This window comes from Giraffa tippelskirchi, chromosome 1, assembly GCF_054371585.1.
Source record: "Giraffa tippelskirchi isolate mGirTip1 chromosome 1, T2T-mGirTip1v1.2.pri, whole genome shotgun sequence".
Taxonomy (NCBI): domain Eukaryota; kingdom Metazoa; phylum Chordata; class Mammalia; order Artiodactyla; family Giraffidae; genus Giraffa; species Giraffa tippelskirchi.
Genome location: NC_137275.1, coordinates 454,397 through 468,970, shown reverse-complemented (window position 1 = coordinate 468,970; position 14,574 = coordinate 454,397). Strand labels below are relative to the sequence as shown.

The 14,574-nt window shown below is 45.7% G+C and overlaps 1 protein-coding gene and 1 long non-coding RNA gene across 12 annotated transcripts in view; both read right to left on the bottom strand.

Annotated features, from left to right (window-relative positions):
- The window catches only part of TMEM175 (transmembrane protein 175), a 21,689-nt gene extending 7,115 nt beyond the window's left edge, over positions 1-14,574 (bottom strand). For 4 of the 11 annotated variants that reach the window (XM_081577411.1, XM_081577465.1, XM_081577422.1 and 1 more), the window contains exons 1-4: positions 14,230-14,574; positions 12,968-13,009; positions 1,219-1,379; positions 1,051-1,089 (exon numbers count right to left, since the gene is read on the bottom strand). In XM_081577411.1, coding sequence (XP_081433537.1) covers positions 1,051-1,089; positions 1,219-1,379; positions 12,968-12,974 — 207 coding nt within the window. In that variant the 5' untranslated portion in view covers positions 12,975-13,009; positions 14,230-14,574. The remainder of the gene's footprint in view (positions 1-1,050; positions 1,090-1,218; positions 1,380-12,967; positions 13,010-14,229) is intronic. The other 7 variants (XM_081577431.1, XM_081577481.1, XM_081577439.1 and 4 more) reach the window with 3 other exon arrangements.
- LOC145541327 (uncharacterized) lies at positions 1,895-6,914 on the bottom strand. Its single transcript, XR_014078934.1, has 2 exons — positions 6,299-6,914; positions 1,895-5,146 (listed from the first exon to the last, which is right to left on the bottom strand). It is a non-coding gene; the product is annotated as an uncharacterized LOC145541327 (long non-coding RNA).

The following is a 14,574-nucleotide window of genomic DNA, read 5'->3' as shown; positions in this document are numbered from 1 at the left end:
CCCTCTGAGCCCACATGAGCAGCCCCGCTTTCCACATCCCCAGGTCCTGTGGTCTCAACGAGCCTTCTCCTTGGCGCCGGCTGCCAGCCACAGGGCGCTCGCCCCAGCCCGCAGCACCTGCCCTGAAGGAGTGTCCCAGCCACAGTCTGGTTCAGAGCCCTTCTGGGCTGGTCGGCATGCAGACTGGGGACTTCTCCACAGTGGTCAGAGGTGAGGCGCTCCAGACCCACGGGTCCCCATCACCTTCAGCATCTCCCGCAAACACCTGCCTCCCTGTTCTGAAAGCGATGGCACTGAAGTCCCCAGAAGGTTCCGGAGCAGCAGGAGTGCCCAGGCCCCGCGGCACGTGGCTTTCCTGAGCACAGCCCGCAGGCCCCCGTGGGGAGGCGGCTCCCTGGAGCAGAGAAAGCCATACAGGGCCCTCTGCCAAAGGTCACTGGGCTCTACCTGCATCTCGGTCTCGTTCAAACCCCCTGAGAAGCAACGACATCACCTCCCAGAAGATTCCCAGCAGCGTCCAGGCTGGAGCCAGACCAGCGCCGGAGGCGACACCGCTGGCCACGAGGGGCTGAGGGCAGCATTGGGCACGCACACGCCCAGCTCACCTGCCGGGTCACGGCCCGCCTCGGAAGGGCTGGACATGTCGCTGTCTCTTACCCGGTGGAGACGCTCCAAGCTGACTAGAAATGGAAACTTGGCCTCCCCTCCTTTCCCACTCTCCTCCCTGCTCCCACGCGGGCCCAGGCTGGCCCGTCTGCTCCCCAGGACCTGCTCGGTGGGCCGCGCCAGGGGCCACGGCACAGAACCGGGGAGCGTCCATGCCCGCCACCAGGTGCCTCTGCCCTTCTCAGCTCCCCTCAAGGCTCAGCCCGAGGGCACCGCCTTCCTTCACAAGCCAGGATGGGGCGGGCGGGCTCTGGGGGTGACATGGCGACAGCCTGGCCCCAGGCCCCCAGCCAGGTGGCCCAAGCAGAGCCCGGCCTTGAGCCCGTGGACTGAGCCTCCCAGGCCCCCGCCTGCACGCCAACGCTGCAGACTGTCCCCAAGTACCTGCTCCGGGGAGATCTCTGTATGGGTCACAGGCAGGATCTAGAACAGACACAATGCAGGTCCAGGGACACTCCCTGGGCACCGACTGCTCCCTGGGTGCCCGCGTCGGCACTCGGGCCGGCCTGGGTCCCCCCTCCCACCCCTCAGCGGCCCGGGCCCCCCGCAGACCATCACGGTGGCGATGATGGACAGCAGCGCGTCGCTGAAGCTGAGCATGCGATGCGAGTGCTGGATCCCGTCGGCCTCTTCCTCGTCTGGCAAGCCTGCGGAGGCGTCTCCCTGCCCATCAAGGGTCGGCTCCGGGGTCTGGGGCCCAGACATGGTGGGGCCTGAAAGAAGCACGGGTCTGAGCCAGCGCGGTGTTCCTGAGGCGGGTGCTCAGAGGGGTCTGCTGGGTCCTCCGCTAAGTCCACTTCACAGGAAACTGCTGAACCGTTTACCAGGGTAGCTGCAGGTTTGCACGCCCACCAGCAGTGAGCAAGCTGCAGCTGCTCCCCTCTCGGTTTGGAGGCTCTTTATAAACTTGACGACTTTTCAATCTTAGCTGTGCTGACAGACATGCTATTTTACTGCGGTTCAACCTGCACTTTATATTGACCGGCTGAGTGTTCTCACATGCCTACTTTTTACCTGTATGCCTTTTGTGGCAAAGTGCCTGCGAGAATCTTCAGTTCACTTTTTTGGGGGGTATTTGTATCCATGTTGAATTTTGACAGTTCCTTCCACATTGTGGTTAGAAGTCCTTTGTTAGATGTGTAATTTGCAGGCGTTTTCTTCAAGTCTGTGACTTGCCTTTCCTCCTCTTACCAATCTTCAGGAGGATGTAAGTTTCCTTTTTAAAATATTTATTTATTTATTTGACTACCTCGAGTCTTCATTGCATCATCCAAAACCAGGGATTGAACCTGCCTCCCTTGCACTGCAAGGAGGATTGCTATCCATCAGGGAAGTCCCTAGAAGAATATAAGTTTTAAATTTTGATGAACTTGAACTTGCCACTTTTTCTTTTATGCATTATTTTTTTGGTGTCATATCTAACAATGCTTTGCTGAACCCAAGATCACAAAGATTTTCTGTTTTCCTCTAGAAGCTTTAAAGTTCGAGGTTTGACTTTTGGCCTATGATCAATTCTGAGTTTTTATATAACATGCAAAGTATGTTTGCATGTCAAGTTTCCCTTTCCTGCAGATGGATGTCTGATTATTCCAACACTTCTTGTTTAAAAGACTGTCCCTTCTCCACTGAACTGCCTTCACAGGCACCTTGGTCAAAAACTAACAGACACATTCGTAGGGTGTCTCTGGGAGCACCCATCCTGTCCTGAGGATGAGGTGCCTGTCCTTTGCCGCGTCGCACCGCCTTCATGCCAGCCTCACGTGAGTCCTGATGTCTGCTCGAGTCCTCCAGCTTTGCTCTTTACCAGACCATTTGGATGGTTCTCGCTCTTTGCCTCTCCCTCACGGTCTCCTGCTTTTCGGGGCCCCGTTCATAGTTGCTACAGGCAGAAAAATGGGCTACAGCGGCCCTCGGCCCTCGCTGCCTGACCCACAGCTGGAGCTGGCCTGGGGTCAACGCCAGAGGAGGAGGCCTGGGCGCAATCGGAGACCCAGGCCTGTGTCGCTCTGCGGGTTCTGACCCCCTTTCAACCTGCTGCCTTCTGTGCACGTTTTCTTCTGATATTTTGTCCAGAGTTTTCACCTGTGATCAGCGGGAGGGGCCGGCACTAAACCCAATCCTTTTCCTTCACAGAAGGGAGGGAGACGGGAGCAGGGAAGGTGGGAGGGAAGGGCGTCTGACAAACACGACAGAAGGCGCTGTAGTCTTTAGGGTTAACTCTGGGAATCAGACGTCCATCACATAGTTCTCTATACTTTTTGTATGTTTAAGTTTTTTTCAATTAAATTTTATTCAAAAAATCAGTAAAGATCAAATATAGAAACAGAAATTCTCAACAAAATGTTAACAAATCATGCCACGTAGGATTCATTCTAGGCATGTAAGGCTGGTTTAAAATTAAAAAATCAATTACTGTAACAGACCATATCAATAGAAAAAAGACAAAAACCATCATCTTAATAAATGCAAAAAAAGCATTTGACAAAATCTAACACTTCTTCATGATAAAAACTATTCAACAAAACAGGAATGGAAGGAAATTTCATCAATTTGATAAAGGGCAAACATCACACTGAGTGGTGAAAACCCTGAGAAATGTTCCCGTCTCAGACCAGTGGCAAGACAAAGGCGTCTGCTCCCGATGTTGTGCTGGGACTTCCAGCCATGGCAACTGTGCAAGGAGAACAAGCTAGAAGGCACACAAAAAGAGGCAAAACCATCTCTCTCTGCAGACAGTGTAATTCTGTAAAAATAAAACCCTAAGGAACCCACACAAGGAAGCCATTAGAATAAATGAGTTCGGCATGGTTGCAGGAAACAAGATCAATGTATAAAACAACTGCATTTCTATCCACTGGCAAAACCAACCCTACAATACATTTAAGAAAGCAATGATATTTATAATAGTGTCAAAAAACTTAGGAATAAATTTTTTAAAATGAGTATAAAACATGGTTGAGATTAAAGACGACCCCAATAAATGGAAAGACATCCTCTGTTCATGGATTAGAGAACTTAACATTGTTAAGATGGCAATACTTCCCAAATTTACCTACAGATTCAACGCAATCCCTCTCAAAATTCCATCTGCCTTCTACGTAGAAATTTACAAGCTGACCCAAAAATTCGTATGGAAATGTAAGGAACCTTTGGCTATTTAATGAGCAGCCAAACCAATCTTGAGAAGAAGACACCTGAGGACTGGCACTTCTCAATTTCAGAACTCAATGCAAAGCTATGGTGATCAAGTTAGTGCAGCGCCAGCTTAAAGACAGACATACAGATCAACGCACGAGAACTGAGACTTCGGAGGCGAACCATCATGTTCACACTCCACTGACTTGCAATAAGTGTGTCAAGACCATTCAACGGGGAAAGAATAATATTTTCAACAAATATAGATGAGACAACTGGATATCCACACACAAAGGAATGAATTTGGGTATTACCTCTGCCACATACAAAAATTAGTAAAAATTGGATCGAATGCCTAAATGTAAGAGCTAAGACATCGGAGAAAATCTGCATGGCCTCACATTCTGCAAAGAATTCTTAAATTTAACACCAAAAGCACAAGCAACAACAAAAATAAATTGGAGTTCATCAAAATTGTGACTTTTGTGTTTAAAGGACACTATTAAGAAAAAGACAACCCAAAGAATGGGAGAACATATTTGCATATTATATATCTGGTAAGAGTCTAGCATCCAAAATATAAATAGAACTCTTGAAACTTAGCAGGAAAAAGACAGCCCAATTCAAAAAGTGGGCCAAGGATGTGAAAAGACATTTCTCCAAAGAAGATATTCCATAGCCAATAAACACATCAAAAGATGTTCAACATCATTTGGTTGTACTGGGAAAAGCAAATCAAAACCACGAGCCATTCACCCTCCAGGAGGGCTATCACACAAATAAATGAAGGACAGCAGCAACTTTTAGTGAGAACATGGAGAACACAGAAGCTTAGCACACTGTTGGCCGGAATATAAACAGTATAGCTGCTGTGGAATATAGTACAGAGGTTCCTCAAAATTTTAAACAGAGAATTAACATTGCTGTTGTTCAGTCACCAAGTCGTGTCTGACTCTGCAGCCTCATGGACCGCAGCACGCCAGTCTCCCGTCCATCACTAATTCCCTGAGTTTGTTCAAACTCACGTCCACTGAGTCAGTGATGCCATCCAACCATCTCCTCCTCTGTCACCCCCTTCTCCTCTTGCCCTCAATCTTTCCCAATGTCAGGATCTTTTCCAGTAATTGATTCTTTGTATCAGGTGGCCAAAGTATTGGAGCTTCAGCTTCAGCATCAGTTCTTCCAATGAATATTCAGGACTGATCTCCTTTAGGACGGACTGGTTTGATCTCCTTGGCAGTCCAAGGGACTCTCAAGAGTCTTCTCCAGCACCCCAGTTCAAAAGCATCAATTTTTCAGTGTCCAGCTTTCTTTATGGTCCAACTCTCACATCCATAGATGACTACTGGAAAAACCATGAAAGAAAGTGAAAGTGAAGTTGCTCAGTCATGTCTGACTCTTTGTGACCCCATGGACTGTAGCCTACCAGGCTCCTCTGTCCATGGGATTTTCCAGGCAAAAATACTGGGGTGGGTTGTCATTTCTAGCTTTGACAATATGGACCTTTGTTGGTCAAGTGATGTCTCTGCTTTTTTTTTTTAATGCTTACAATGTATATTTAGGTATCATGCCAGCCTCCTCTGTCCATGGGATTTCTCAGATAAGAATATTGGAGTGAGTTGTCTGCTTTGTAATATGCTGTCTAGTTTTGTCATAGCTTTTCTTCCAAGGAGCGAACATCGTTTAATTTCATGGCTGCAGTCACCGTCTGCAGTGATTTTGGAGCCCAAGAAAACAAAATCTGTCACTGCTTCTACTTTTTCCCCATCTATCTGCCATGAAGCGATGGGACCAGATGCCATGAGAATTAATAAGGGATCCAGTAATTCCACTGCTGGGATTTCCACTTCCTCAGACTGAGAGGTACACCTGCCAGGACCAAGTCACAAAGAGCACTCCAGCCCCTTCGGGAGTGTGGAGATTACTGTGGAGATTGTGCAGGGCTTAGGCACTTTTCTCCATGTATATACATTATATTCCATATACAAGCGCATTGTCAGACATTCTCTCCCAGTGTGGGCTGTCTTTTCATTCTCTCCCTCTCTGTGTGTATGTGTGTATACACGTGTACATGTGTATTTGCAGCTTCCCAAGTGTCTCAGTGGTAAAGAATCTGCCTGCCAGTGCAGGAGACACAAGAGATTCAGGTTCGATCCCAGGGTCAGGAAGATCCTCTGGAGAAGGAAATGGCAGCCCACTCCACTATCCCTGCCTGGGAAACCAGTGGACAGAGGCGCCTGCTGGGCTGTAGCCCAGAGGGTCACAGAGTCAGACACGGCTGAGCACGGAGGCACGTATACATTCACGTCAACAGACTGCGTTTCGAAGCCCTGGTGAGTCTGCAGACTAACTGAGGGGAGAGCGCAGAGAACGCTCACTCACCAGCTCCTCCCCCACTCGCCCCATCATTAATGTCTTACATTAGCGCGAACCAGGTGATGAGCCAACATGGACACATCGCTGTATTGTAGCTTTAAGGGTGTTGACAAGTACACACCTGTGCTCACTGTCACAGTATCACGCGGAGTGGCTTCACAGTCCTAAGACCCCTGTGCTGCCTCGATTCATCCCTCCACACACCAAACCCCTGGCAACCACTGATGTTTTCACTTGTTTCCAGTCTTGCCTTTTCCAGAATGTCATGGAGCTGGAATCCAGCAGCACGTGGCGTTTTCAGAGTAGCTCCTTTCACCTGGTGATGTGCTTCTGAGGTTCTCTTTGTCTTTTTAGTGGCTTCTGGCTCATTTCTTTTTCAGTTCAGTTCACTCAGTTGTGTCCAACTCTTTGCGACCCCATGGACTGCAGCACGCCAGGCCTCCCTGTGTTGGGAGCCGTTCTGGATCTACTGCCGGGTGACAAAGTCACGGCACCAATCAAGAAGAGACTGCAAAGGGTTTCTCTCCAGGATCGGGACCTTCCCTCCTTCCTGTTTCCATGCTTTTGTTGTGGCTAACTCTGTGTCATTCTTTGATGGCTGGAGTTGTAGGGGCTTCCATGATGAGATCTTGAGAGTTCAATAAAAAGAAAAATGATCCCTTGCCCCAGAGAAACATTCCAAAAATGATTAAACCTACTGAGGCCCCTGACTGGTGGGTCCCTAACACTCAGCCAGGGAATAAGGCCATGATCATTTGGGAAACAAGCCCTAAGCCTATTGTGACCTGGCCTCATGAGGAGATTGTTATTGATGACTGGAAAACTTGGGTCATGTATCAGGGAAAGTTACAGAAACTAAGCCAATTGCCTTTTCCCCTCAAAATCTAAGCACAAACAGAAAAGATATATATAAATTGTATTGTAAATAGTTTCTAGGTAACTGCAAAAGATTTCCCCTTGCCAGAAATAGTCTTGTGGTATGTGGGTAGATGGTAAACAAGCCACCACTGACAATGGCTGTACTATGAAAAACTTTGCCCTTAGCCATCACTATAGTTTTTAGTCATTGAAGCAAGACGCTGTACTCACTGTAGTAGCAGGCTGTACAAAATAAACAGATGGAATAATATGATTTATAGATTATGTTTTAGTAAAATAAAAATAGGTTTCGGGGTAAACATGTAACCAAAATGTGACAATAGACTAGGAAAAAACTTTTAACACATCTTAGAATCAGGGGATGTTGATCTAAATGGAAAAATATTGTAAGAATCATTACGTAGAAGATCATATGCTATATAAATAGAGACTAAAGCAATAAAGAGTGTGGTCTTTAGGCCAACAAAAAAACTCTCTGTCTCTTTTCCTTTCGCTGACGCTGTTCATCCCTTGGGGACTCCTGGACCAGCTGGAGCGGGACTCCGGCATCCCTGTCCATCACCAACTCATGCAAACTCATGTCCATTGACTTGGTGATGTCATCCAACCATCTCATCCTCTGTTGTCCCCTTATCCTCCTGCCCAGCATCGGGGTCTTTTCAAATCAGTCAGCTCTTCGCATCAGGTGGCCAAAGTATTGGAGTTTCAGCTTCAACATCAATCCTTCCAATGAACACCCAGGACTGATTTCCTTTAGGATGGACTGGTTGGATCTCCTTGCAGTCCAAGGGGCTCTCAAGAGTCTTCTCCAACACCATAGTTCAAAAGCATCAATTCTTTGGCGCTCAGCTTTCTTTACAGTCCAACTCTCACATCCATGCTTGACTACTGGAAAAACCATAGCCTTGACTAGGCGGACCTTTGTTGGCAAAGTAATGTCTCTGCTTTTCAATATGCTGTCTAGGTTGGTCACAACTTTCCTTCCAAGGAGTAAGCGTCTTTTAATTTCATGGCTGCAATCACCGTCTCCAGTGATTTTGGAGTCCCAAAAAATAAAGTCAGCCACTGTTTCCACTTTTTCCCCATCTATTTGCCATGAAGTGATCGGACCAGATGCCATGATCTTAGTTTTCTGAATGTTGAGCTTTAAGCCAACTTTTTCACTCTCCTCTTTCACTTTCATCAAGAGGCTCTTTAGTTCTTCTTCACTTTCTGCCCTAAGGGTGGTGTCATCTGCATATCTGAGGTTATTGATATTTCTCCCGGCAATCTTGATTCCAGCCTGTGCTTCATCCAGCCCAGCGTTTCTCATGATGTACTCTGCATATAAGATAAATAAGCAGGGCGACAATATACAGCCTTGACGTACTCTTTTTCCTATTTGGAACCAGTCTGTTGTTCCATGTCCAGTTCTAACTGTTGCTTCCTGACCTGCACACAGATGTCTCAAGACGTAGGTCAGGTGGTCTGGTATTCAGAATTTTCCACAGTTTATTGTGATCTACACAGTCAAAGGGTTTGGCATAGTCAATAAAGCAGAAATAGATGTTTCTCTGGAACTCTCTTGCTTTTTTGATGATCCAGTGGATGTTGGCAATTTGATCTCTGGTTCCTCTGTCTTTTCTAAAACCAGCTTGAACATCTGGAAGTTCACAGTTCACATATTGCTGAAGCCTGGCTTCAAGAATTTTGAGCATTACTTTGCTAGCATGTGAGATGAGTGCAATTGTGTGGTACTCTGAGCATTCTTTGGCATTGCCTTTCTTTGGGATTGGAATGAAAACTGACCTTTTCCAGTCCCGTGGCCACTGCTGAGTTTTCCAAATTTGCTGGCATATTGAGTGCAGTGCTTTCACAGCATCATCTTTTAGGATTTGAAACTGCTCAACTGGAATTCCATCACCTCCACTAGCTTTGTTTGTAGCGATGCTTCCTAAGGCCCAGTGGACTTCACATTCCAGCATGTCTGGCTCTAGGTGAGTGATCACACCATTGTGATTATCTGGGTTGTGAAGATCTTTTTGTACAGTTCTTCTGTGTATTCTTGCCACCTCGTCTTAATATCTTCTGCTTCTGTTAGGTCCATACTGTTTCTGTCCTTTATTGAGCTCATCTTTGGATGAAATGTTCCCTTGGTATCTCTAATTTTCTTGAAAACATTTCTAGTCTTTCCCATTCTATTATCATACCATTTCTGTCCTTTATTGAGCCCATCTTTGGATGAAATGTTCCCTTGGTATCTCTAATTTTCTTGAAAAGATCTTTAGTCTCTCCCATTCTATTATTTTCCTATATTTCTTTGCACTGATCACTGAGGAAGGCTTTCTTCTCTCTCCCTACTATTGTTTGGAGCTCTGCATTGAAATGGATATATCTTTCCTTTCCTCCTTTGCTTTTTGCTTCTTTTCTTTTCACAGCTATTTGTAAGGCCTCCTCAGACAGCCATTTTGCTTTTTTGCATTTCTTTTTCTTGGGGATGGTCTTGCTCCCTGTCTCCTGTACGATGTCATTTCTTTTTATCCCTGCATAATACTCTATTTTATCCATGTACCAATTCATCCATTCACCTGCTGAAGCACATCTACAACATATATTTTGAAGTTCCCAAGTTTGGTGAAGTTCTGTTTATCTACTCTGATATTCTTTGTTTTTGTTGTTCATCTACTTTTTTATGGATTGTTCTTTGGTGTCATATTAGAAACTCTCACAAGTGGCTTTCTAGAAGTTTTACATTTTTTTTTTCCATATATGATGCAAGGTATGGATTAACAGTCTTTTTTTAAACATATGGATATCCAATTTTTCCAGCATCATTTGTTGAAAAGACTATCGTTTCTCCAATTAATTACCTTTGTTCAAAATCAACTGACCATATTTATACTTGTGGGTCCACTTATCTACTTATGTATTTTTATACCAACACCACCTATTTAGATTACTGTACTTTTATAGTAAGAACTGAAGTTACATAGTGTAAGTCATAAAAATTTGTCCTGTTCAAACTTGCTTTGGCTATTCTAGCTCCCCTGCCATTCCAAATGAATTTTAAAATCATGTGTCAATTAAAAACGTATGATAGGATTTTAACTGGAATGACATTGAATGTATAGATTGATTAGATGTCCTAACAATACTGAATTTTCTAAATGAATGAATACTGTGTATCTTTCCACTTATTAAGGGTTCTCTGAGCAAAGCTGCCTAGTTTTCAGTTATAAATCTTGCATATCTATTACAGATTATCTTCAAAATTTAGTATCTGTTGACACTATTATAGTGTTTTTTTCTAATTTCAATTTCCAGTATTTGTTGCTAGCTATTTGGAAATAGAATTTTTTTGTTTGTTTGTTTACTAACCTTGTATTCTATAGCTCGCTAAAACCATTAGTTCTAGTAGCTTTTTTTGCAGTTTCCATGGATTTTTTTTCACCTAGAGTAGCAATTCTCAACTGAGGGCAATTTTCCTCTTAAGGGACACTTGCAATGCCTGGAGACATTTTTGGTTGTGACAAGCGGTATGTTACTGGTATCTGGGGGCCGAGATAGAGGTGCTGGCAAAGGCCCCATGTGCACTGGAGACATCACTCCCCAGCCCTGATAAGGAGTTATCTGGCCCACAGTGTTCGTAGCCAAGGTGGGGAAAGTCTGACACGGACTATCATGTTATCTTCAAATAAACAATCTTACTTATTCCTTTCCAACCTGGAAGCTTTTAATTTCTTGCCTCATTACATTGGCTAGAATTTCTGGTATAATATAGAATACTTGTTCCCGATCTTGGAGGGAAAAAAATTCAGTCTTTCATCGTTCCATTATGTCAGCTATAGGTATTTCACAGATGTCCTTATCATGCTGAGAAAGCTTCATTTTATTCCTAGCTTGCTGACAGTATTTTTTTTTTTTTAATCAGGAATGGATGCTGAATTTTGTCAAATGCTTTTTGTTTTTAAAAAAATTTTTTGGCCACATAGCACGTGGGATTGAACCCGCACCCCTGCAGTGACAGCGTGAGTCTCAACCACTGGGTCAGCAGGGGGTCCCCAGCAAATGCTTTCCTATGTCTTGTGTGTTGGTTGCTTAGTTGTGTCCAACTCTTTGCAACCCCATGGACTGTAGCTTGCCAGGGGATCAAACCAGGGTCTCCCGCATTGCAGAGAGATTCCTTACCATTATAGCTGGAAAGAAGCCCCTAAATCTTGAGATGACCCGTTTGGTCTCCTTTTCCACTGTAATACTGTAAGTTGCACTGATCCAGTTTTGAACCCTAAGCCAACTTTGCGTCCCTAAGAGGAACTTCATTTGGTCACGTTGTATTACCCTTTTTATATAACATTGGATTCAGTTTGCCGAAACATGTTTTATAAGAATTTTTGTTTCTGTTATGAGAATATTGGTCTGCAATTTTCTTTTGTTGCAATGTCTGTGTCAAATTTTGGCATTAGAATAATGCTATCCTTATAGAATGAGCTGGCAAACATTTCCTTCAGTTTAAAGAACCTTTATAGAATTGGTAATATTTCTTTAGTTTGGTGGAATTCCCAGGAAAGCCATCTAGGCATGGAGTTTTCTTTGAGGAAAAGTTTTTAAGTACAAATTCAATGCTTTACTAGTTATAGGGCTACATTGGTTTCCTGTTTCTTCTGGATGGAGTGAGTTTCAGCACGGTCTTCCGAGGAATTTGTTCCCTAGTGCGAGTGATTGAATTTATTGGCAGAAAGTTGTTCATGTTCTTTGATTACCCTTTTAGCAATGACATCCCCACCTTCATTCATGATATTGTGAATCGTTTTCCCCTTGCTCAGCCTGGCCAGAAGTCGCTCATCTTATTTATGTCTCAGAGCCCCCGCCCCCGCCCCCGCCCCCGTGAGCCCCTCCATTCCTGACATTCATCATTGCCCGTTTGTACTGAAGAGTCTCATCCGCTCGAGTCTCATCCGCTCTTATTTTTCTATTTATTAAGGTGAATGATTTGAGACAACGTTTGAAATGCTGCATTTTCATTTTTTTCATTCAGTGTAAAATTTTAATTTCCCTTTTGATTTCTCCTTTAATCTATGGGTAATTTAAAAGTGAGTCCATAGGTTTTTAAATGTTTGGATGATTTTCCAGATATATGCTATTGATTTCTAGCTTAATTCCATAGTGGTCAGGGAACATATTTGCCCAGAACATGATACATCTTGCTAAATGTTGCTTATATATTTGACAATGTGTATTCTACAAATGCCCATTAAGTCCAATTGACTGATGGTGTCACTCAACTCTGCCACATCTGTGGTCATTTTCTGGGTATTTGTTCTGTCATTATCTGAGAAAGTAGTATTGAAATTTCCAACTACAACTGTGGGTTTGTTCCATCTCTCCTTGCAGAACTATTAGTTCTTGCTTCATGTACTTTGAAGTTTTATTATCAGAGACAGAACCGTTTAGGATTGTTACATCTTTTGATGAATTTACCCATTCATCATTATTAAATCTTTTTAACTTCTGACTGTAGTCTTTGTTATGAAATCTACCACAGAGACAGGTTTGGTGACAAAGACTATGCACACGGTCTTAGACGTGCATAGGTGAGGTGAGCCACCTCAGAACACAGGGCTACAAGTCTAGGAGGGAGTGTGGTCCAGAGACACGGAACTGCATTAAGATGGTGCTACTGCAGCTCCTCAAGCAGCATCAGTATAAAAAGTGCTCCATCAACATGAAATACAAAGTCTGATAAACTCTCGTCCCCAAGGGAGTCACACTATCTAGAACTCTGCACCTGGAGGTAGGTCCCACCAGCACAGCCCACATCCTCTGAGCTCAGACACACCCTGGGCACCATCACGCTCTCCTGTGTTCTTCACTAGGTTTCCCACAAAAGCTACTTTAGATCTTTTTCGCACTGCTTCCATCTTAGCTGTCTTACCTCCCATCTCAAATTCAGTAGATGTTTTCTTCTCCTTATTCGCTGTGAAGTCATTAGAGAATTCTTTCAGTTTAATTCCAACAAACATATAAAGTTACTACACCTTCCTCCCTTTCCTTTTACAGGGAGAAGTGATTTTCCCGCCTCCAAAGCAAATGCTTCCCTATGCTCCCACCTTCCAGGGGACCACTGTGCACCCGCCCGGTCTCTCCTGGCCCTGCTCGCCAGCTGGAGGCTGCCCCAGTCCCCACCATCACTCCAGCTTCACTCTCCACACCAAGGCACTGAGTTACCTCCACTTACCCTCCTCTTCCTTTCTCTACTCCTACCCTTAGGTTAAAGGGAGCTTTCTAATGAAACAATGTTATTCTTGGCAGTCACCAAAGATCTCATTGTTGCTAAGTCCAACATACAACTTTCACTCTTTTCCCTACTTTTACACCCTATGTGTCACTTCTAATTACCCTCCCCCCCACCCCCATCTTCCTGCGGCCCTGGGACACAATGCTCTTAGTTTTATTCCTGCTTCCTTGGCTGTTCCTCCCCTCTGAGGACTGCATCCTCTTTCTAACTACTGTGTCCCCTCAGGGATCTCTTCAACTGCCACCGATCTTCTGCTGCTGCCCCTGCTAAATCGCTTCAGTCGTGTTGGACTCTGCGACCCCATAGACGACAGCCCACCAGGCTCCTCTGTCTCTGGGATTCTCCAGGCAAGAACACTGGAGTGGGTTGTCATTTCCTTCTCCAGCCACCTGTATGCTAGGGACACCCAAACACAGCCTGACTCCTTCCTGAGCCCCCAACCCTTGTATTCCATTTAGGAGACGAACACTGGCTGGAGAAGCCGTGTGACTTGTGTGGACTTCAAGCTGTATCACTAACTGTATCCAGACCCCGGCCACCTGGCCATATAATGACACTGGACTTCAAGATGCATCACCACCTATACCCAGACCCCGGACACCTGGCCGTGTAATGCCCCTGCGGTCATGTTTTGTCACCCCAAAAGCGGGGGGAGGGGTGGGACTTCTCCGAGATGCTCCAGGGTCACTAAGGGGAGCACTTATCAAAGGATGTGGCAAGCAGTAAAGCCCTCTACGAACTAACCTGCTTTATTACAAGGATAACACACGCTAGCCTGTCTGGAGACAGATCTCTGTGAAGCTGCGGGCGGGTAACGATGCTGTCTGGGGATCCAGCTCCAAGGCCCCGCGCCGGGACCAGGAAGCGGCCCAGGGTCCAGGCGAGCGGTGCTGTCTTACCTGCGGGGGCAGCTCTAGGTGGTGGGTGACACCCGGGAGTCTGCGTCCAATGCCGCCAGATCTGACTTTTTTCTACAGAAGCTACCAATCTTGGTTTCTAAAATTGAGCTTTTCAGTTCTTTAGTGGGAACCAACTCAAAAAGACGGACATTGCCAGCGCCCTGGCGCTCCGCGCACACAGCCCGCTGCTCCCGCCGCGCAGCCAGGCCCCGGGAGCTCCCGAGTGCCAGCTTCCGCGGAAACGGCCACGCGGGGACGGTTGGGCGCCAGGCCGGGGGCGAGACCTCCAAGGGGCGGCCGCCGCAACCAGCAGGCGCGCGACCCGGAAGTCCGCCCGAGGCCCGC